This window comes from Triplophysa rosa, linkage group LG6 (genome assembly GCF_024868665.1).
Source record: "Triplophysa rosa linkage group LG6, Trosa_1v2, whole genome shotgun sequence".
In the NCBI taxonomy this organism is placed as follows: domain Eukaryota; kingdom Metazoa; phylum Chordata; class Actinopteri; order Cypriniformes; family Nemacheilidae; genus Triplophysa; species Triplophysa rosa.
Window position 1 is genome coordinate 11229714 of NC_079895.1, and position 21307 is coordinate 11251020.

A 21307-nucleotide genomic window follows, 5' to 3' on the forward strand; every position below is an offset into this window, starting at 1 on the left:
TTTTCAACCGAGTTTAATGACAAATATTTTTGACCTAAACATTCTCTCAATTTACCTGCTGTTGGCTAGTGTGGCAAAAGTTAACTTTGGATCCTGTGCCTAGTGATTCACATATTATTTATAAAAAATAGTAGGCGGTAGAAAACTAGTATTCCATTCTGAATGTAGCCTTTGAATCGTGCAGAGTCCTGCCGCAGCGGTTAATTCTCAAATCTCTACCCCCACCAACCCTAGTTTATACCCCAGGGTGGCAGCTCAGAGTTTGATCAGTGTTTGTACGGCACCGTTGAATCCGAGAGCCACAGCTGGGAGGCGTATAAAAGTTCTTCATGTCCAAACAGTACCCTGCTGAGGCAATTCAGCTCAACCGGCGACATCAACATCACCACTTAAAACTCCACTAACAGTTAGAAGCACGGCCTGGTGGATAACACACGTATATTGTACAATAGTACTGATAAACAGTACCTAAAAGAAATGTATGCTTTATGTTTATAATTATTATCTGTCAGGTAAAACATGACATTCATCCAATTTGAGCTTCTTCTGAGTTTTATTAACCCTGCTGTCTTGTCCCCTTCGTCTATTCCCTGCTTTATCTCTTTGAATGGCCACCCACCCATAAATGTAATGAGGAAATATTTTAATTTTGACACATGACCCCTTTATGCATAACAACACCATAATAGCTGACATGTATAGCTGCGGGGAAAAAATTCAACTAACAACATTTCTCCCAAATTTCAAATAACAATATATTTTATATATTACTATAAATATTTATTTAATATTTTAAGAGCAACGTGGATAACGTTTCAACTCATTTTATCATTTTAAAATGCTCCTTTTTATTTCACATTCATTTAGCATTTGGCCAGACTTTTTCTATATTAATATCCATGAATATCAAATGCACAGAAAAAGATATGAAGCACAGTACATTATACAATGCAACCTAGACTCATCAAGTCAAATACATAGCCTTTTTTTTAAATGACAGCTGCAGATTCTGATGGTAAATCCAAACCTTTTTCTCTTTAAGACATGTCATATTGTTTTCAAGTCAGCTTTGGACCTTTTGCCATCCAATTAACACAGCGCAGTGTTCAGGGTCAGTGTCTGAGTTTCAATCTCTTGTACAGATTTCAGATTGAAGCCGTGACCTAGTGGTTAATTCACATGATCTGGCAAGCTGTGATTGAGTTTGGTCACCTCCTCCTACCCTTCACCCCATCAATTCCTGTCACACACAACACAACACACCATTGACAGAAGTAGTAATGAATGATTGTGATGGCTGTTTAGGGCAGAATCAAATTTATTTTGAGCCATGAATGAATCCTGTTTCTGAAAATATCTTTGCTTTGCTGCCATCTGCTGTTACACACATTTGACCCACTGCATGTGAGAGCTCAACATTTAGGCTGACCCTGGGTCAGGAGGGCTACGCTATTTATCAAGGAATGCACTTTTTTGTTTTAATAGATTTCTGTCTCAAAGTAAAAAAATAAGTATATTCTCATCTGTGAGAATATAGGCAGAGCAAGTAAAAATCTGAAAAACCTGTCACATTGGGCAGCAGAAAGAAAATCCTTATTGTTGAGTTTCAAACAACTCCGTCACAACACTTGGTAAAAATTCAATTCAATAAAACCTCTCTCTAACAATCCATCTTAAAATGCTCATCTCTCCAATTTCATTTGTATTTGTATTCAAACAAATCAGATCCTTCTTTTATAATGACATACACATTGCAACACTTCCAGTCTTATCAGTGTGTGAAAGAATACAAACAAGAAACCGCATAATTGAAACATTTGTTGCAGAACAATATCAAATGTTTGTTAGGAGAGGGATGTTTATAGAGATGACAACTTAATTAAATACCACATACAGTACTGTAAAACAAGTGACATCCAATAAAAAACTATGTGTCTTATCATCTGACATTGAGATAATTTCTTAATATACAAACAACTCCGGTTTTCATTAACAATTGTTGGACCACAGAATGATAAGCTTGTTTGAATAACAAGAGTCTTTATTTCTTCACTTATGGCAAAGCAGTACATTATGTAAACAATAAATAATGGTCAACAAACCTGGTCCAGATGTATTATAACATGGGTTTGGACCGGGATCAAATCTGACCCCATGTATACAGAACTGAACTCATTGGCATTGGAAGCATGGCTCTTAGAAATTACTGTGTGCTTCATGTGATTTACCAATAAAAAAATGAACCGTGCAAGGGTTGCATTAATTAAATGATTAAAATGTATTTTGGTAAATTGCTTGAATGCATTTGTAATAAGGCCAAATGATTTCAAATGATTTTTACATTTTAATGCTATACTAAAAACTTTATTGCACATAGCTGTGTGTTGTCTCTTAGAGAGTCCAAGACTAAGACTGTGTGAAAGGTGTGATTTCTCTAGACACCTATTTCAGTGATATCTGACAGCATTACAAATTGTGTATTACGAAAGACATCGCAAGAGACCCAAACATTAATGTGCCTTTAACAAAACCACAAAACACTGCATAAATTTGCCATCGCAGCATACAGCAAACGACCCCATGAGTAAATAACATGCCCTCCTGGAAAAGTGCCAAATGACTTGCATTTGTGTGCTAGTGCAAATGGGACCTTTATTTGGTTCAGTACTGTTTGTGCTTAACACTAAACACCATTCTGGGGAAATATCAAACACCCCCATGACACAAAAGTGTCCTCATCATAAAGAAACTCTACTACAGCTACACTCCTGCTACAATTTCCCTCAAACATGGCAATAAATATTCATTAGTAAGGCAGATTTGAGTTCTTCTGACGGAACCCCCTGGACAACAACTTCCAACCATCCCTGCACATGCTCAAAAAGCTTTGCACAGCAATCATGCATGCACATCAGGCACAGTTTTTAAAAGACTCCCGCAATGCTTAAACCCTTAAACCAAGCATCTGAAAGAGCTGAGTGATTCTTTTACAACAATATCCATGGGCAAAATCACACACTATGTCCTACTGTATGTCCCCTAATGTGCTTCCCTGAGACAGGAAGAGATTGCCTGTACATTGGCAAACAACGTGCTTTATAAATAAAGTTTAACTTTTTTTGACCGTCTGACTTCATGTTTGATGGGTTTTGATAGTCAAAGTCTGTGGTCCTCTAATTAGTGTAGATTTCCATTTTCCAGTCAGTCTTCTTGGCTGTTTATTGCACCAAATGCTAAAAATGATTTTACTGTAACAGTAGAGGTAGTCACAATATCACACAGTGAAGTCTGTGAGAATTTATGGCTCTTTCCCCACGCCATTTCATGTTTTTCTTCTTTTTCAGACTACTCTCTGGAATCTGTTGCCTAAAAATGTAAAAGCAAGAATGAGAGTGTCAGTTCACTTTAAAAGATGACTTCCCAATAAATTTCTACATTCAAATTGAACTGCACACATAAAATGGTCAGAAATTGTTCTGTATAGACGGTTTCATCGGTTGCACAAGCCTGGCATGAAGTTAACTTCTGGTCTGTGTTTGTTGATCGGTCTGGCTAGTGGCTAATAATAAAACTATTTATAATTTCTTTATATTTATATTAATATTTTATTGTATAATAATTGTATTGAATGGCCTTGTAACTTTGTCGCATTTCTGTTTAGCCAAGTAAGGGTTCTTCTACTGGTAACCCAAAATAATACTGCAGACTAGAGATACTTTTATCTTGCTAGCTAATGTAATTTACTTGTTATTTCTTTTGCTTGTTTTCAGAAACAATCTGCAGGGACTCTTGTTTTTTTTGCGGGTGTGTACCGGAAGTTAAGTTTAGGCCACACTCTTAAAATAAAGGTGCTTCGCGATGCCATTGAAGAACCTTTTTTGTCTAAATGGTTCCATAAACAACCTTTAACTTCTATAAACAACAACTTCTGTTTCACAAAAGGTTCTTTGTGGTGAAAAAAGGTTCTTCAAATTATAAAATGGTATGAAGAACATGGTTTAAAGAACCTTTCATTGAATGGTTCTTCTATGGGGGCTACCTTTTAAGCACCTTTATTTTTAAGAGTGCACAAAAGCATGTATGCGGAGTAACGTTTGTTTATGTTGTTGCTTTCAAACCATCTATTATAGAAAGAATGCCAACTAGATTTTAACATATTTTATCATCTGTATCCTACTTTTCATCGTTCACATCGTTCACTTTTTTTACTTTACTTTTCTATATAAGTACAATATCTTTGACAAATGTCACATTCAAAGTTGAGATGACAAGCTTTATTCACCTGATAACTCTGACCAATTCATGAAAAGCTCTTTCCACATTCATTGCGGGATCCTTGGCACTTGTTTCAATGTAGCTAATCTGAAGTCATATAAAATGCAAGAAATAACCACATATTTCATAATTCTTACCCACATTTTTGTAAGCTAAAATAAGAACGACAAAAAGCACCAAATATTCGTCCATCCACTTCTGTGCTATATTCCAAAAATATTTTTTGTTATTTCTGGAGTGTAACATAATCTGCATACTAATTTCCACAGTATGTAAATTCCTTTTTTGTCTGTCTTTCAGAGAAGAAATGATATCACTAACTACATGAAGGCGAGCTATAAAGACGGAAATAATAATTTTGGGGGTAAACTAACCAAATCCCATTACGTGTTAGTCATTAGAAATCTGTATTGGGTTTTCAAGACCAAAAAGAGCTCATTTTTGCCTTTCTGACATGGGCTACAATCTTCATTAGGTTCAAACATCAATTGAAATTGATTGGTTGGTTCTGTTTAATAATGTATGGGATTTGTGTAAAGCACCATAACAAAAAATCTGTTTAATTAAATGTAGTAAATTTAGTAGTAAAGTAGTGCTCAGGTTTGTGTAATATTTGCTCTGGTGTTTCAGACTCACGTTGTGTTTGGTGGCCATCTCAGAGCCCTGTTCATTTGTCACTTTCCTCAGATGTACCAGGTCAACTTTGTTAGCTACCAAAACCATTGGGAAAGACTCTCTGGTGAAGACATGAAATAAAACAAAATATATACAGCCTTTGTGAAAGAAATTTGTGATGTCAAGTTGGTGAAAAGATGGTCTTGAATTGTATAGAGTTCTGACCGGTCTTTCACTCGTAGGATGAGCTGGTGAAATCGATCAACATGTTCAAAGCTGGCCTTGTCAGTAACAGAAAACACAATGAGGAAACCATCACCAGTTCTCATGTACTGCTCTCGCATGGCACTGAATTCCTCTTGACCTGCTGTGTCTAGAACTGCAAAAAGATTAGTATTAGTGAAAAGATAATGTGATAAAATGTATATAAAACTATCTTCCTGGAAAAGCCACGCAAAGGTCACGCAAGGTCAACATCTGCCCCACCAGCTGAGCATTAGTCTAATGTCAACTGATGACCATCTTAACCCAGCCTGAAAGCATTTAAAGTCAGCTTCCGTCTAGATGTTTTAGCAGGGGTGACTGTGATAAATGCGTTTTCACTAAACATTTTGAATGTTCTACTCAATTCATGCTTATTTAATTAGGGAAAAAGTAAAATTATCTTTTGATTTATTTTAGAGCAAAAGCACACAAAAAACAGAAATCATAAAAAATGATTGCCCAGCCCATAAAGACGCTAAAGCCTGACATACAATTACGTTTACAAATACACAAAATGCTTTACGAACACTTAAATTGTAAATGTAAAAAATTCACAAATGAAATAGCTCGTACCATCCAAGATAGCCCACTGGCCATCAATTTCTGTGTGTTTCAAATAGGAATCCTCAATAGTGGGATCATAGTCTGGCACAAAAATCTTCTGGAAAAACTGGATGGTGAGGGCACTCTTCCCCACGCCTCCATCTCCTACAACCACCAATTTATATGTCGGGAGGTTGTCGCTAGGGACCGCACTGGTTGCCATGATAACAGCAATACCTATGAAGAGTGAGAAAAAGAGAGAGAGAATGTTATCCCTCATAATTTAAGCCTAAGTGTTGGGTAGATGACAGCTGATGAGCACTTTCACATTTCATGTGGAATAATATAGCTAAAGGTGCTAATTTAAAAAGTTTGATGAGGGTTTCTGTGGGTTGGGAACAGTTCTGCAGTCTAATTTAGACTGAGAGAGCTAATTTAAGAGAGAGGGATAACTACTAAGGATATGGTCAAGACTCAGACTGTGTGGTTCTAATTGCAGCTATTTTCTGCAAAAAACTAACTTCCACGCCTAGGTCTGTTTTATTTGTTTATTACAGTCACATAGAGTTACACTCTTACACATAAAGTTTTGAAATGAAGTAAAATTAAGTTTCTAGTTCAATGTGAAGATAGCAGTAAGTGTAAAGTATGTTGTGCTAATGTTTAGTGTAATAAAACTGTTAAACAGCATTTTTGCAAGTCACTCAATTTCACTACAATTACTAAAAATCAAATCAAATTCATTGTAGGAGCAAACCAGAGAAGACCGAATGAGGTCCATCTTATGCAAATAAAGGTGAATCACCACAAGAAAACTTACAGTTACAACAATAACAGTGAAAAAATACAACAAATAACAAAAGAACCCAATGTCCTAAAGTCACCGTTCTGAACAGTGTAACCAGTTTTCTCTTGACTTATAAAAAAAATCAATTTCTCTTACCTAAAAATATTCTTTCTCTAGGACTTGTCTTGAGAGCAGCTAGGCTAAAATGGAAGCGTTTACCCAGCTTGTGAGCAGGGCGCTATGGGCTGCTTAGAAGGAAAAGTCTGTCAGTGGGAATCGGCCACCCCTTCCGGCGGCCCACAATGTGAGGAAGGAGTAAATTTACTTCCTATTTCCACCAGGCCTGGTTTGAGTGAACTGTGAGACACCTCTGGACAGACACACCCCAGAGAAAGTCCTTAAACTGACCATCTAACAGTCTAACAGTTTTTAAAGAAACAGGTCACTCAAAAATGAAAAATTGGTAATGGTTTACTATTATGCTGTTTCAACCATGCATTACTTTTTTCTCTCTGAAGAATGTTAACGTGCACCTTTCCCTACGATTAAAACCTTAAGTAACCAGACTGAAATTCGAAGTAAAATCTTCCCCTTCAAAGAAATGAGGATTAGCCTTTTGTCTCTCCTGGCACAGTCTGTCAGTTTTTAACATCAGAAGGACGTTGGACTCCAACATTAACAACATTGGGCTGAAATGAAAATTTGATTGACGTCAAAATCCAACGTTGACTTGACATCAAGTGATAAATCAAGTGATGATTGAGTTATTAATGATAAACACCTTGTCACACCCGTCACCAGAGGGCACTCCCCACATCACCCAGACTGCTATAGCACACTACATTTCCCATTAACCTTTGCCCGGACTCATTATTGTCAATCACATTCACCTGTCTCCTTATCCTGTTTGTTCTGTCTATTTAAACCCGATTTTCTCAATCATTCCTCGCTTGCAGTTGCTTTTTGTCACCCAGTTTTCTGTTTTGCCCTGGATTTTGTACTGTCTTTCTGTATATGACATTTGCCTGCGCTTGGATTTGCCTGTGGATTACCCCTTTAATAAATTGTGCTTTTCATTTTAAACATGGGAATCTTACCTAACAGGAACATTCTTGGTTTTCGGGATATGTTCTCCTGCTTTGATGGAAAATTTAGTAATATCAGGCTTGAATTCAGATAATCTACTTGTTGTGGTTTTAAAAGTCATCAGTGTTAATGTGGGACAAGTATGAACTTTCTATTTAATGGGACACAAGGGGAACAGTATCTGACAGTAACATTTTCAGCCATCAGATAACATTCTCCATGCTATGATTAGCAACGCATAGCCTTTAAAGGATCCACATTCATTCTGGTTCCAATCCAAAGGCCCAGAGATCCTGTGGTTAGTGTGATTGCTTTAAAGACAACAGGTTGTTGGATTGAGGCGCATATTTATTTTCTTATTCAACACAGGGGAACCTTATCTGACAGCAACATTCGTAGTAGTCAACCCCATGCAACCTCATCCACTAACATGATTTCTCATTCCCGTGTGATTGATGGCCATCAGCGGTGGAGTTGAAGACAACAGATCCCATCATTCCACACTCATTCAGAGCGTCATCAAGCTGCGCCATTGTTTTGTTTTGATCGTGCGCCCTCTAACGGCGGTTTTTACAAACTGTAGCTTTAATGTGACAGTGTTTATATTGCATTTATTTATTTCGCATCCAGTATTGCATGCTACAAACAAACCTGAACAAATTGTCTACTTTAAATCATTAAAAACGCATCACAAATCGCAAAACATTCACCACACAGGCAAATGGATATTCCCCTGTGATGAAAGTTTCATCATCACCTTTAAAGGGGCAGCTTAGTTTCCTATATTCAAAGGTTTAAAACAAATACTAAACTTTACCAGTAATTAGAAACAAGGCCCACAGGAAATCAACAGCAACATGTGTCATTTGGTAAAGTTTTAATATTTGGTTTTGCTATCTGAACATTATATAATCGGCACAATAGTAAGCTTTATTCAATTACACGTGACTCATTTACAGGCATAACATAAAGAGCTTTAGCCTTTTTTGTTTGCAGGACACTTATAAAGTGGGCACCATTTTATATTAAAATTGTAAAAATTTAGATATGGACGGACATTCTACTGCAATAATACGCAGTTTATCGGTGTAGCTGAGAGTTCTCGTCAAAGAAATTACATTTGCTCCTCATTGGACAGAATAGCTTCACAGTGATATGTGCTTTCCAACAGGGGGCGCTCGGTGGCTCAAAAATCGGAACCCTATTGGGTTATCTTACATTTTTATATTGTATCGAGGCTTTGTATGTAATTAATCCAAAATATAACCCGACATGCCGCTGTCTGATAATTTAAATAAAATGTCTTATAGAAAGTTCAGTTACAGACTGTGATCCTTTACACCACTGAGAAAAGTAAAAACGGACAGCATTGAAAATGAAGTTAATTTTCTTATGCTTTAATTAAAAGCACTCGACTTAATAATACAGGCATACGTGATAATACGTTAAAATACGCGTGTTAAATATGTAACTTCACTCTATTCTATTTCTATTGGGTCCAAGTACTAACGTAAAACTGTCGTAATGTGCTCTTACCTTACGGCATGTGTTACCATAACAGTCAGCGTGCTGTCCTTGTGAGATGAACACAAAGTAGGAAGTAAGGAATTTTGTTCTATGTTATGCACTTAACCAGTTAGGTCATTTGAAGTCTTTTCATATATTTGTTTAGACATAGCTCAAAATATTTTTTGGGGTAGGAAAACATTTCTTGGTTATTGGCCTTGCGAGACATTCAGTTTAGTAAAACGTGATTCATGTAACAGTTAAACGCGGTAGGTTAATGAGATTAGGCAACACACACACAGAATGAAATTAAATGTAAAAATGTATATTTTTACCTGACGATTTGTTTCTGTGTTCAACAGAACAGAAGAAATGGCCTCGCCTTTTTTAAGATTCTCGGCATTGATTCAGAAGTATAGGACGCCTTTGCTCCTTGTTGGATGTGGTGGCGTTTTCTCTGCCAACATTTTCTATCATGTTTTCCCAGATCATACATACAGAAAAGTGTACCAGGCTTGGCACAAAGGAGAACCAGCCAGCCTGTCTGAGAAGCTCAGTAATCTCTTTCAAGAGGTTCTTAAAGATTGTGCTGTCAACTCTCCTGATAACTTCCATGCCTTTGCTGCCTTTGGGTTTCATCCTGTAGGGGCAGGTGTTCCGTGGCCTCCCTCTGGAACACAGATAGGTATTCCTGCCAACTTCAACAGCACCACTGATGATCCATCGGGCATCACTAACCGCACTATTCTTATCAATGGCAAAGAGGTGGAATGGGACAGCGAATTGGGTACCACTCTCAAAAATTCCCTGGTGTTCTCTCCGGAGGCACAGAAGTTTGCTATAGCCCGAGAAGTAGTTCGGCTGGGGACTGGGGGTCCGGTGATACACGCTGCAGTGGCTCCAGCATGTCTCGCAGGGGCTTGTGTATATAACGTAGCGCTCAAGCAAATCTTCGGTCTTCATGCTGGGTCCATCATCCCTAGAGCTTGTGTTAATGTGGTTGCGCTTGGTTTGGGAGCCATCTCATATGTCTTGGCCTCTGATGCTCTAAGTCAGTGGTTGGACTACAGCTCGGACCGCCGTGCAGCGTGCCTGTCTAGCAACTACGCGAAAGGTGGCGTAGAGTTTTATGAGAAAATCTTGACACGGAACAGGACCCTGCGCACTCTGATGGGTCCTACAGGGGAAGAGTTGTACGCCCCCAGTGGAAACTTGTTTCCCAGTCATCTTCTGAAACTCAGACATGCCCCTTATACATCTAGACGAGACGGGATTTTAAATCTTTTGAAAAAAGAGAAAATATAAACTGCAAAATAGATAGCATTATCTATTATTTATAGATAGTACATGTGAGGAAATGGCTTTTGATGCCCACAAAATCTTGGACTGGAAACTCAGATATTTATCTAACTGGTACAGTTGCTGTGAACCTGAATAAATAATTTATAATCTTATTGTGTAACTATTTACTGTATGTATGGTTTCAAACCAACCTAAAACCGACCTCAGATTGATTACAAAAATTACTTTGACAACACATGACAAATTATTTAACACACATAATAATTCACAATTAATTATAGTTTTTTTTTTGTATAATGAGTAAGAGTAGTTTTTAAATATAGATTGCTTCTTTATGCATTTACTTAATAAATCGTTTGCAAACAGAACTCAGGACCAATGCAAATAAATTGTTCTTCTCTGATGTCACTGTCAATATACTGTTTAGTGGTGAGATACTATTATGTGATATCACAAAGAAAATTATTGGCCCGAATCAGTTTCATTGGTCCTAAGAGTATCTTTCAGTGCAACCCTAAAGCTGTTTATCATACATTTGCCGTGAAATATTTAAGACCATGAAACAATATTTAAAATACATAAAGTAGCTTGTGGTGGTATTTTTATGGAAAGGTGTGTGACAGACAGAGAATGGCTGGCATAGAAGTTGTTTGAAAAGTCTTGCTGAGGCACTTATGGACTTATAGATTTATTTTTGTATATTTTTCTAGCATTATTTTTTTATCCACATTCAAGTTATAACTGTGGGTGATTTTATACAAAACTAAAACCATAAACATATATTTCAGATATAAATATTTTTTTATTTTAAGTATTCTTACTCATTTGAATAGCTCAATCTGTTGTGTCAATCACGAGCTATAATAAGCATTAACACGATTCAGCCACAAGGTGTCACTAATGCCATATTCTGCTAGGATTTGGGATTTTCAGAAACCAATACATGGAAAATATCATCATTATTTACGCTCGAATTAAACAAACCTGTAAATAGCATTACTGTTTTCATTATCCGAAATGCTGTTTGTGCAATTATGTATTTGTATAAAAAACCTATTAGCCTATCCATAATAGCAGATAAAAATGATAATGGTCCAGTTATGTCTGTGATATTCAAAATGACCAAATTTAAATTATTTATGTGTATATACGGTTGGCTATGTATTTATATAAATATACAAATACACATAACACAAAATATGTGCATAAATATGGTCATTCACTTAATATCTTGGTGTATATTTAAGTACCTGGCCATCACCATTTGACACCATCACTGCACCTCAGTATCGCCACAGATTTTCGTTTAGGTTGTTATGGATAATTGAAAATAATAGGTCTTCTTTCTTACAGCTTTACTGTACAGCAAATGCCCCGCCTCTTCAGGTTGTGACTCCACCCCCGACCTCTGGTGGCGCTGTTGAGAGACGCCGCGCCATGTTACAATGTAACACTCAGCACTGCTGTTGCTTCAGCTACTGGTACAATGTAACAGAACCGTGAACGGAGACGCGAGCTGAGAAAGTCACCGATCCCGATGTGTCGATCAAAGGAGTGGGGAATGCGTTATTATTTCCCCGAGAAATCTCTTCAGTAGCCCTAGTGGTCCACTCACTGGATTGTTAGGTGTCGTCGCTTATTGGTTTTACAGAATTGGGTTTATGTTGGATTATTTGAACCCGGAGGCCCCGTTGAGTTGACTGTGTGTGCTGGGCTGGGCTGGAGTGGGTCGGTATGGGGTTGCTGCTGGTCTGAGCAGGGGTCTCCGCTACTTCGCCTTGGGTATCTTTCGAAATAAGATTCACTTATAAAACTGGACACCCCTGGAGCAGTTTATGACGGTAAGCTTCTCCATGTCACTTTGCATTTGTTTTCTGGTGGTGAATTTCTATGCTAAAACGTTGTCTTGTACTATCCAAAGTTAATTTGTTTCTTCAAATAAAACAGCAACGGTATATAACTACAATGTATTATATTTTTACATTTAGTGTTTGTTGGATTGTACCTGTACCCGTAGTTGAGGACGTTACAGACAGCTTGAGCCTTGCTTCTGGAGGACAGTATTTAGCCCGACACCAGTGTTTTGGTGGGAGATTTGCATTATTGTTTATCAGGTGTATTATCATTATTATGATTAATAGACCAAACACCGTTTCCGAGTTTATATTGGTTAACACGAACTGAAATGTTCAGAGATTGGGAAGTCAAAGACGTGTTTATGTGGTCACTGGCGTTTTATATCTGACATGGCAGTGACGTCATCACTGTTGCCAGGTACATGTCAGTGTGTGACGAGACACGTGACCCAATCGAGTTGACGTGATAGGGATAGGTGAAACACGAGGCGAAATAACCAGTTGTTCGGTATTCAGCCTTAACATTCTTACACGTTCATGTAGGCACGAGTACAGTAATAGATACGTTGATAATGTGCTATTTCGGTCTTGAAAAGGACAATTTTATGCAAAAACATCAAACAGATGCTGTGCGTAATACACACAGTATGTATATTATAAACAGTGCACAGTACAGTAGACTTTACACCGTCTCTACACAGAACATTTTGACATATGATCATATAAATGTATGTAAATATGTTTTGGGATTCTGGTTCTCAGGGACATTCGCTGGAAATCTCATTGGGTGGATTTTATACAGGAGCAGTGCTGCTCATTTTAGGGTGTCAGCTGTTAGGGGAGCGAGGCCTGCAGTGAGGGCCCGGCCCTGGCATGCATTTCTGAGCACCTGAGCCAAGGCCGTACAGAGCTGAATTTGGGGGGTTTGAAGAGGGGGTAACAGGAGGCAGGTGTCCAGACAGTTGGAAATGGCAACACCTGCCCATGATCTCAATATAGGAAACCACATTGCCTGACTAAGCATATTGCTTTGAGAGTACCTACCAACCTTCTGACTGAAGCACCTACATTATGTGTTAAGTTTTCAGGGGATATTAGCACCATGTATTCATTTTTGAGATTGAGCTTGTTGTTATTTTCTGAAAGTATCTTCTTCACAGTTTGATGTGTTGATTTATATGCCGTCTTTCTGAATGACAAACCTTTGCATAAACATTCAGGAATTTATAAAATGACAGCCAAAGTTACAGAATAATCCGCTGTCATATTACCAATATGCTGGTGTCAGGTCCATCGAAGACGTCCCTAAAGAAATGAAAGCTATGCTATATTTCAAAAGGTATGAGGTGGATGACTGGCTTTGGTGTTGTGAATAGCGTGTGTTCTGTCAGCACTGTTGTAGTGTGACTGCTCATGTGGCAGTCCAAAACATATCGCCAACCACATGTCACATGCGTTCCAGCAAAAAACACAGACGCAAAACACAGCTGTGTGTAGAAATCCGTCTGTCACAGACTCGCTTCTTCAATCAAAGTTGTTTGACCAAAACTATGGTACATTTTAGTACAAACAAAGTGTAAATTGTCTGTGGGATGATCCATTCCATTTTCCTGACATAGATGCTGTAGCATATACTGTCCAATCCACATCGTATATTTGGTTAATTATAAAGCTAGGTGTAGCTTCCTTCTGCTGTCACCAAACACACACTCAGCCCTGAGAAAATCACCGAGAGCATCAGATTTTTGTGGTTAGTGTTCCACAATTAAAGGGAAAAGCTTTCCATTTATGAGATTTATATCACTCTATGGACAGGAAGTAAAGTGTTTATCTTATGATTTATATTTAATGCTTATTATAGTGGTGAGGATGAGAAATCACTGAGCTTGCCTAAATATTATGTAGCATTGTCTGTACGTCTTTTAATATTACAACATTTACAAAGAACCAAGTCAATAAAAATTGCAGCAACAGACCAGTGCAATACACCAAAATACTGTAATAAATGTAGCCACTGTTTTTTCGCTCCAGATCTTTTTTTGGTCTGTATAAATATTGCAGGACTACAATGCAGCACTAAGATGAAATTCTCTGTTAAAGATGATGTATTATATTGCATTCTAGTGTGATTTAGATGTCCCAACGGCATCCTGGTGTAGTATATGTTAAAAACTGATGCTAAAGATTCCCCGCTGCGTTTCAATGGCTTCTTTTGCATGTCTGCATCTAAACTCAGAAAGATAAAAATAGACGGCCTCCTTTTTCCCCTCATTTTAAATGCAAGTCTCATGTCTCAAAGAGACGATGAGATCTTTTAAGTATTAATAACTGAAATTCTTGTTGAGGAAAGAGGAAGTCCTTTTTTTTTTAACAATTCCGCTTCATCAGTTTGCTCTTTGTGTCCCTCTGATTTAACAGCGTGTGTCTGTATGTCTTGTGCATGGATTTCCACGTAACATTTACATTAAACTCATGTCAGTTACTTTGAAGTTAAAGCTTAATGTGTTTATGCACACAACTGTGATAGTTTGTGCTACATTCATTATAATTTTCAGTGTTTGATGGATGCTGTCTTTGTGCTCTTTCTTTGTACTGAGTGGGTTTTAGTGCGTTGCTGTGCAGTTGCTGGTCACCTCTCTAGAACAAGCTGCATAATTTGAAGAATATTGTAATGCTTAGGGTTGGAGGTCTGTTCAAATCCATAACCTTGGCTTGTAAGCAATAGAAACAGATGCATGATGCATTGCATTGTAGAATAGTTCTCACCAATAAACTAAAATATCTGGATTTTAAGGATACACAAATTATAGTATATGAAATAGGAAAATCCTGTAAATAATGTTAGAACACAACCCTTTAATTTAGCCATGGTTTTGTTTTCTAAGAAAACTCTTAACTTGGCCCTCAATATGTGCACTTATTAAGTAGGAAGTTGAATTAAATGTCGTTTTATTGACATGTTATATGAGATGTTAAGTTTTACAAGTTGCACAGCTTTGATTCTAACTTGAGTGACCTTATTTTAATTACAGAGCCATAGAGGAAAATCATAGAAGTGCCACTTGGAGTTTTCACAACTTGTAGTTCATTTGAATGTAGGCAGACAGATTACAGATGGTATCACTAGGTGTGCGGGAAGTGAGCTTTATAACAGTATGACTGTACTTGCACGTTGTGCCCTGATGTGGAGCTGTTATGGAAAGCATCAATCACATGATATAAACTTAGCAAAACTGCTGTGGTTCATGCATTAGTCATGTCCCTTTAATGCATCCAGTGTTTCTGATAAAGCATTGAATGCATCAATGCATGTCTTTGGAGTACTTTGTAAAAACAACACCTTAACTAAGAAGAGCTTTTATCGGTATGTAGACAGACAGGTAAACATGATTTGATTTAAACAAACTCTCATCAGACTGACAAACGGGAATAAAATGGGGCTTGTGGTAATGTACAATAAAAATTCATAATAAACAAAGCTCTTTCCCTTAAAATCTCCTACTGTCCGAATTGTTTTTTTTTCGATTCCTCATCCACATTTAAATGGCTCTGAAGCATTGCGGTTGGAAAATCACTCTATTCCTTTTTACTTCCTCAATTAGTTGCATTTGTGGTTACTGTGCCAAATGTATCCAAAGGCTGCAAAAATGTCAGAGATCGGCTGGGTTGTGCTCGTAAGACCTGGTTACACGCTTCTGTAGATGAAGTTTAAAAGCGTGTGTACTCACCTGAGTCAGGAGATACGCCCACCTCCGCCAGAAAACACACTCGCTGTACATTACAGTGTTTATGTGGGCTGCTATCGGCCGCCCGCTGTAGAGGAAAGTTCTATGTTTGTTCTCCCGATCTGGGAATTTAACAAACTGCAAGCATGCTGACTTGCAACATGGAGTAACCCTTATTATTAGTGTATGTGTGGGCTGTTCTAAGCTTTCTGCATTTGTCCAGTTCTGTTCATGTGTCTGCAGTAAAATGTTGGCAATGTTGCAGATGTCTTCATTGTGGGGATTTTAATAGAGATACTTTGTTGTTGTTTGTGTTCGGGTGTTCAGCAATGTGTATGTAACTGTAAATGTCTTTAGGTTTATAGAGGTTTGCCACAATTTTACAATTTGAATCGGATCATACTTAACTTTATTAACAAACAAAAACATATCAGACACATTTAAGTGTTAAGTGTTACTACTATTAATAAATTACATTTTGCATTAAGCTTTAAGTGTACTTAATAAAATGCCCATAAGAGAAAAAAAAACGGATTAAATCTCTTTAATTTCTCATTTATTTTCCATGGACATCAATTAAATTAAATATAGAGAGCAAAGCAAAACTTTTGTCAGATATTTCTCTTGAGGAAAAGACCAAGAAATCCTATGTCTATATTACATTTTTAGAATATAGCTCAACAATGTCACAAACTTAGCTCAGATTTGCCAAGTCTGCAATCAAATTTAAGTATTATTGAAGACTTAAATATGAACCTCTTACCTCAATATGAAATTATCTCATCAAATCCAATGGATTTTTCCAAATCCAGATTATTTTACCTGTACAGTCTATGTTTATTTTACAGCTCCATTTGTTTCCATTTTCTGTCTATTTTTAGTTTTCTATGTCTATTTTTATTCTATGTTGGAGAAACAATTGAGTGAGAACTCCATCAAATCGCCTAAAAAAATATAGCATCCTCTGAGCAATAACATTTTTGTCTAGGTGCCAGTGCTTTCAAAAAGCAATACATAATTCAAAGCCAATACAGTGATTTCACCTCTTTAATAACATGGGTTTTCCTGTGAAATGATTTTGTGACGTCATCTGGTTTGTCCGTGTTTCATGAGTCACCCCTTACATATCGATGATGAAGATGCTGCGGGCTAATGGACAGAGTAACACGTCAGTCTCCTGAGTCATCTGTATCAAGACGAATGAGAGAAAATGTCGTTGGGGGTTTCCAACATGCAACAGATCCCTGCAAAGGGCTCGAGGCTCAAGTTAACTGTGTAGTTACACACAGCGCCTATTGATCCGGGTGTCCCTCATCTAGGGACGTATAATGAATACAGAACATCTCGTCTGAGCTAACCTTCTTCTCAGCTGTAGTCTCCATTACTGAAGTGCTTTAAAATGCTTTTTACGGTCTCCGGCCCAAGGGAGGCATTCTTAGGTCTAATGAAGTGAAGTAGATTCGTTTATAGGATATTGATTGCTGTGGTAGGCGTCTTTTTATTCAAGCAGATGTGCGTTCCTGCCGAGCATTTGCATCTCGGCGGAGCAGCCCCGTGTAGGAGCAGAAATGTGCAAGGTTCACGTGACTAAATCTCAGCTGTTAAACCTCTTACTGTAAATTGTGCAGAATCGTCGGGAATGTGCAGTTTTAATCAAAACTGTGTTTCTATATTAATACGAGTCTGGCATAGACCAGTCTGCGGGCTCCGATGTGACTCAGGGGAACCAAGAAGCTTATTGGTGTAACCTTTCTCCAGGCTGGTTGTACCTGAGAACACATAAAAATGTTCCTGCGTAAGCTGCTAATAGTTTGCTAATGTGGCAGTGATCTGTAGTTTCTGTGTATTTTTCCTTACTATTCACATAGTCCAAATAGAACATTAAGAAGAATGTTAGGGTGAAGTACTTTTTTATCACATGGATATTTAACCATTCGCTAGTTTATTTCCAAAATTAAACACTAGCCCTTCGGTGCTTCAAAACATGCTTGTTTGACCAGTCCGATATGTTGACAGGCTTAACCGAAGGTGGGAGTTTAGGGTGGGAGTGGGACTACCTGTTTTATAAACAGTGAATGACAGGATGAGTGTTTGAAAACCTGGTTTGCTATTGCAATTGATGTGTCCGGCATAAACATTTCACATTTTACTCTGTTGATGAAAGCCTTTCAGCTTTAAGAATTCCAAAACAGAATTGAATTTTTGCTAATTTTTTAAGGGCCATGAAAAAGATGAGTTATGTTGAATGTAACGGAAGACTATTCAAGAGCGCATCGATTTGAATAGGTGACGGCTCCCACCTCCCCGACGGCATGGCTATGTAGCTAATGTAGAAGCTATGCAGAAGACACCTGGGCTTTGCGGCCTCTGCTGTGTTTGCTAACCTTTGCAGTCAGTTTGTGTGCTTGGAATGCATTAAAGCTGATGTTTTTGGAATGGAGTCAGTGGACCGAAGTAAACCATTAAATGTGTTTCCCTTTTGCTTACAATTTAGGTGTAGAAACATCACACATTACACAGCATCTGTCTTGCATTTGCAAACTTACTCTGTCCTTGGTGGAATTAGCATTTGATTTTTATTTTGTACTGCTGTGTGTCTTTAAAGCGAAGCTATCATGATATGTCATGCATTCTGACTTCTTCACACTGTTAAACGTGCTGGCTTCTTATGCTTAACATGGTCAACTTGTTAAAAAACGAGTTGGACGTATGACGTAGTATTTCTGTACTTGATACACTCCCCCAGCAGTTTTTTTCTAATTCTGGATCCCTGTGTCATCAAAGGGATCCTATTCCTTTTATTGGCCAAAAGCAAGGCGAAGGCGAAAGAGCCCGCCCACGAGCCAACCGACGAGCGAGACCCGCTTACCATCAAGATTATTTGCGATCCGTCAAGATGGGCTGTGCTGCAGATCATTACTCTTGCTATAGTGAAGTTTAGGTGTGTCTGTTTGTTCACGGCATTTACGTGATGGATGTTATATAAACAGTGGATATAACACTGGATTTGGAGATCGTTTGAAACTGATAGATGGCGCGGTCCCAGCGCTAAAAAATGCCGGACATGAACTGCATGTTTGACTGTAAGTCAAACCATAGGCGTAATTTGCGGGTGGATGGGTGGGTCATGTCCCCACCACTTTTTGCCAAAGTCAATTTTGTCCCCACCACTTATTGTAAGAAATAAAAAATAAGGAGCGTCTATTTACCGTGCAAGTAGCCCGCTTTGTAAGCAGAGGCTATTTATACTAACTCCGCCCATCATGTTCGGATTGGAATAGACAAAGTGTAAGAAAGGCACACGAAACTTAGCTGCTCCGTTTGCGTAGTGCTTAAAGCAAGTGTTACCTGATTCATGTCGTCCTGGGTTCGCGACTGCTGTTTGCTGAACTTTTTCCCTATCACATATCAGATTGTAAAGGTTGAAAATATTTGAAAATGGCTGTTCAAGTCATACATGTACCAAACATTTTGCGCTTAATTGCACTTTGGTGCTATATATTCGTCCTTATTGTTCTCGACATGCGGTTGCTATCGCCTATTGCAAGATTAATTACATTTTGATACTTGATAGAAAACTCCAATAAATGGAAAAAGTCACAACTTTGTAGTTTCATGAGTTCAAAACAAAATTTAGAAAGTCTGTTGTATATTTGTAACCTATCAGGCAATGCCCGTAGTAATTAGTGAAAATAACATTTTTTAAAGATATTATTTTCCATCTGTTTCCCCTGTATACTTGAATGTTTGTCCTTATTAGCAGGGGGTTGTCAAACACCAAATTCTTAACATGGGGAAAACACACATTCGTGCTTCACGGCAGTGTCAATATTACTTGTCAAGCGTCTTTCGCACTAACGTTACACCACTGAAGCGGCGCAATGTTTATACTGTTTTCTAGAGGAGTCACCTACATGTTTCGCGCTTGTGACGTCCGTGAATATTCCCAACGAGTTCTTACAGAAACAATTTATTAAAGTATTGTTTGTGTCGTCTTTGTCCCCACCACTTTTCAAAACAAAGTTACGCCACTGAGTCAAACTAAGTCATACGTCTGTTTTGTTGGCAATTGGCGTGTACGTGCATAATGTACAAAACACGAAGGGATGATGTGTTACTTGCTTGTGCTGTAACGTTAGTTCAATCCCACTCTCCCCACTAGTCCCACCTCTAGCAGCTCGTGTTTTTCCGGAAATAATCGTACAGCTGTATCTCTCTTTTATAAATTTGATCAAACTAACAGGGTTTTTCCCCTTTTTCAGGCTTTTAGTGGCTTAACCAAAGTGACTTCGAGTTTGACATATTAAAAGTTCTAATGAAATTAGATAAAAATGACAATTATTAAGTTATATAAAACATTACTTTTATTCAACCAAACAGAAATGTTTTTTTATCAAATAAAGCTTTTTATCATTTTCAACTAAATTTTCAGCCCACAATAGTAGGGATGCACCGAATCTAACATTCTTGGCCGAAGCCGAACATGATGTGAAACACTTGGCCGAAGGCCGAATAATACCGAACACCGAACATGTTTTTTGCATTTCTTCTATTTATTAAGCCATTTTTTTCACTATTGCACAAACTGAATAGTCAAAATTTGCTTTTAAAAATTTGTCTTGCTTTTCAATAAAATACAATACAACTTCATATAAAATTGAGCAAAACAAAATACATTAAAACAAAAAATTGAATAGCCTATATTAATTAGGCCTATAACTGACTGCTAAAAGAATGTAATGTAAGTTACTCTGTACCCCTACAACAAAACAGTTCATTGAAAAGTGTCATTCCACATTAGGCCTATAAACTAAAAATACGAATAAACTAAAACTGTTGGATTATTATAGGCTACATTGCCAAATGATTTTAAGAAAAAAAAACACCGAACGGAAGCAATTCTGACTGATGCTGACTGACAACCATATCAGTTCACGTCTCTCCTCCAAACTCCGCCCACAAAAGCTGACTGTTCTCTGGTGCACTCGTGGCCGGGATGCACAGAACATACTTTGACAAGTTGTTTAGTACAGGGAACTGTGTGCGCGCGACCACTGTATGATGTCAAAGGATGTCGCGAGCGGCGGGGCTACTGTCAGACAGCCCGCTTCCGTCTGAAGTAAAGTTACCAACCGGTAAAGACGCAGCTTTCATTCGGAAATTTACTTCCGTGCGGCAAGTCCCGTGCTGTGTCTTTCTCTGACACTTTAAAATGCTCCACACACACACTGCCAAAATGTTTGCGGCATTAATAAAGCACACGTCTCTCTCTCTCTCTCTCTCTCTCTCTCTCTCTCTCTCTCTCTCTCCTCTCTCTCTCTCTCTCTCTCTCATCTCTCTCTTTCTCT

The 21307-nt window shown here is 37.9% G+C and overlaps 3 protein-coding genes across 6 annotated transcripts in view; 2 read left to right on the top strand and 1 right to left on the bottom strand.

The window, feature by feature from the left end:
* Positions 1-1491: 1491 nt before the first annotated feature.
* On the bottom strand, positions 1492-15985 carry mrasa (muscle RAS oncogene homolog a). 2 transcript variants are annotated; one of them, XM_057335293.1, is made up of 6 exons: positions 15963-15985; positions 5728-5934; positions 5116-5269; positions 4912-5011; positions 4283-4362; positions 1492-3366 (listed from the first exon to the last, which is right to left on the bottom strand). In XM_057335293.1, exons 2-6 carry the CDS (start codon positions 5918-5920, stop codon positions 3267-3269), a joined length of 627 nt encoding a protein of 208 aa, XP_057191276.1. In that variant the 5' UTR covers positions 5921-5934; positions 15963-15985; the 3' UTR covers positions 1492-3266. The 2 variants fall into 2 exon arrangements, with proteins under 2 accessions (XP_057191276.1, XP_057191277.1); XM_057335294.1 differs by lacking the exons at positions 4283-4362; positions 15963-15985 and adding an exon at positions 6641-6715 and having other exon boundaries at positions 3254-3366.
* Positions 9117-10530, top strand: tmem177 (transmembrane protein 177). Of its 2 annotated transcripts, none has more exons than XM_057335290.1 (2): positions 9117-9170; positions 9439-10530. In XM_057335290.1, exon 2 carries the CDS (start codon positions 9449-9451, stop codon positions 10379-10381), a length of 933 nt encoding a protein of 310 aa, XP_057191273.1. In that variant the 5' UTR covers positions 9117-9170; positions 9439-9448; the 3' UTR covers positions 10382-10530. The 2 variants fall into 2 exon arrangements, with proteins under 2 accessions (XP_057191273.1, XP_057191274.1); XM_057335291.1 differs by lacking the exon at positions 9117-9170 and adding an exon at positions 9179-9345.
* The window catches only part of ptpn4a (protein tyrosine phosphatase non-receptor type 4a), a 50946-nt gene continuing 41432 nt past the window's right edge, over positions 11794-21307 (top strand). The window contains exon 1 of one of the 2 annotated variants that reach the window (XM_057335289.1): positions 11794-12219. The gene's annotated coding sequence lies outside the window, so the exon portion shown is untranslated. The remainder of the gene's footprint in view (positions 12220-21307) is intronic. The other variant, XM_057335288.1, reaches the window with a different exon arrangement.

Coding starts and splice junctions, on each gene's coding strand:
- mrasa (XM_057335293.1), bottom strand. CDS start 5,920: ATGGCAACCAGTGCGGTCCCTAGCGACAACCTCCCGACATATAAATTG. Junction 5,012..5,115: donor ATCCTACGAGTGAAAGACCG/GTCAGAACTCTA, acceptor TGTCTTCACCAG/AGAGTCTTTCCCAATGGTTT. Junction 4,363..4,911: donor AGATGGCCACCAAACACAAC/GTGAGTCTGAAA, acceptor ATATGACTTCAG/ATTAGCTACATTGAAACAAG.
- tmem177 (XM_057335290.1), top strand. CDS start 9,449: ATGGCCTCGCCTTTTTTAAGATTCTCGGCATTGATTCAGAAGTATAGG.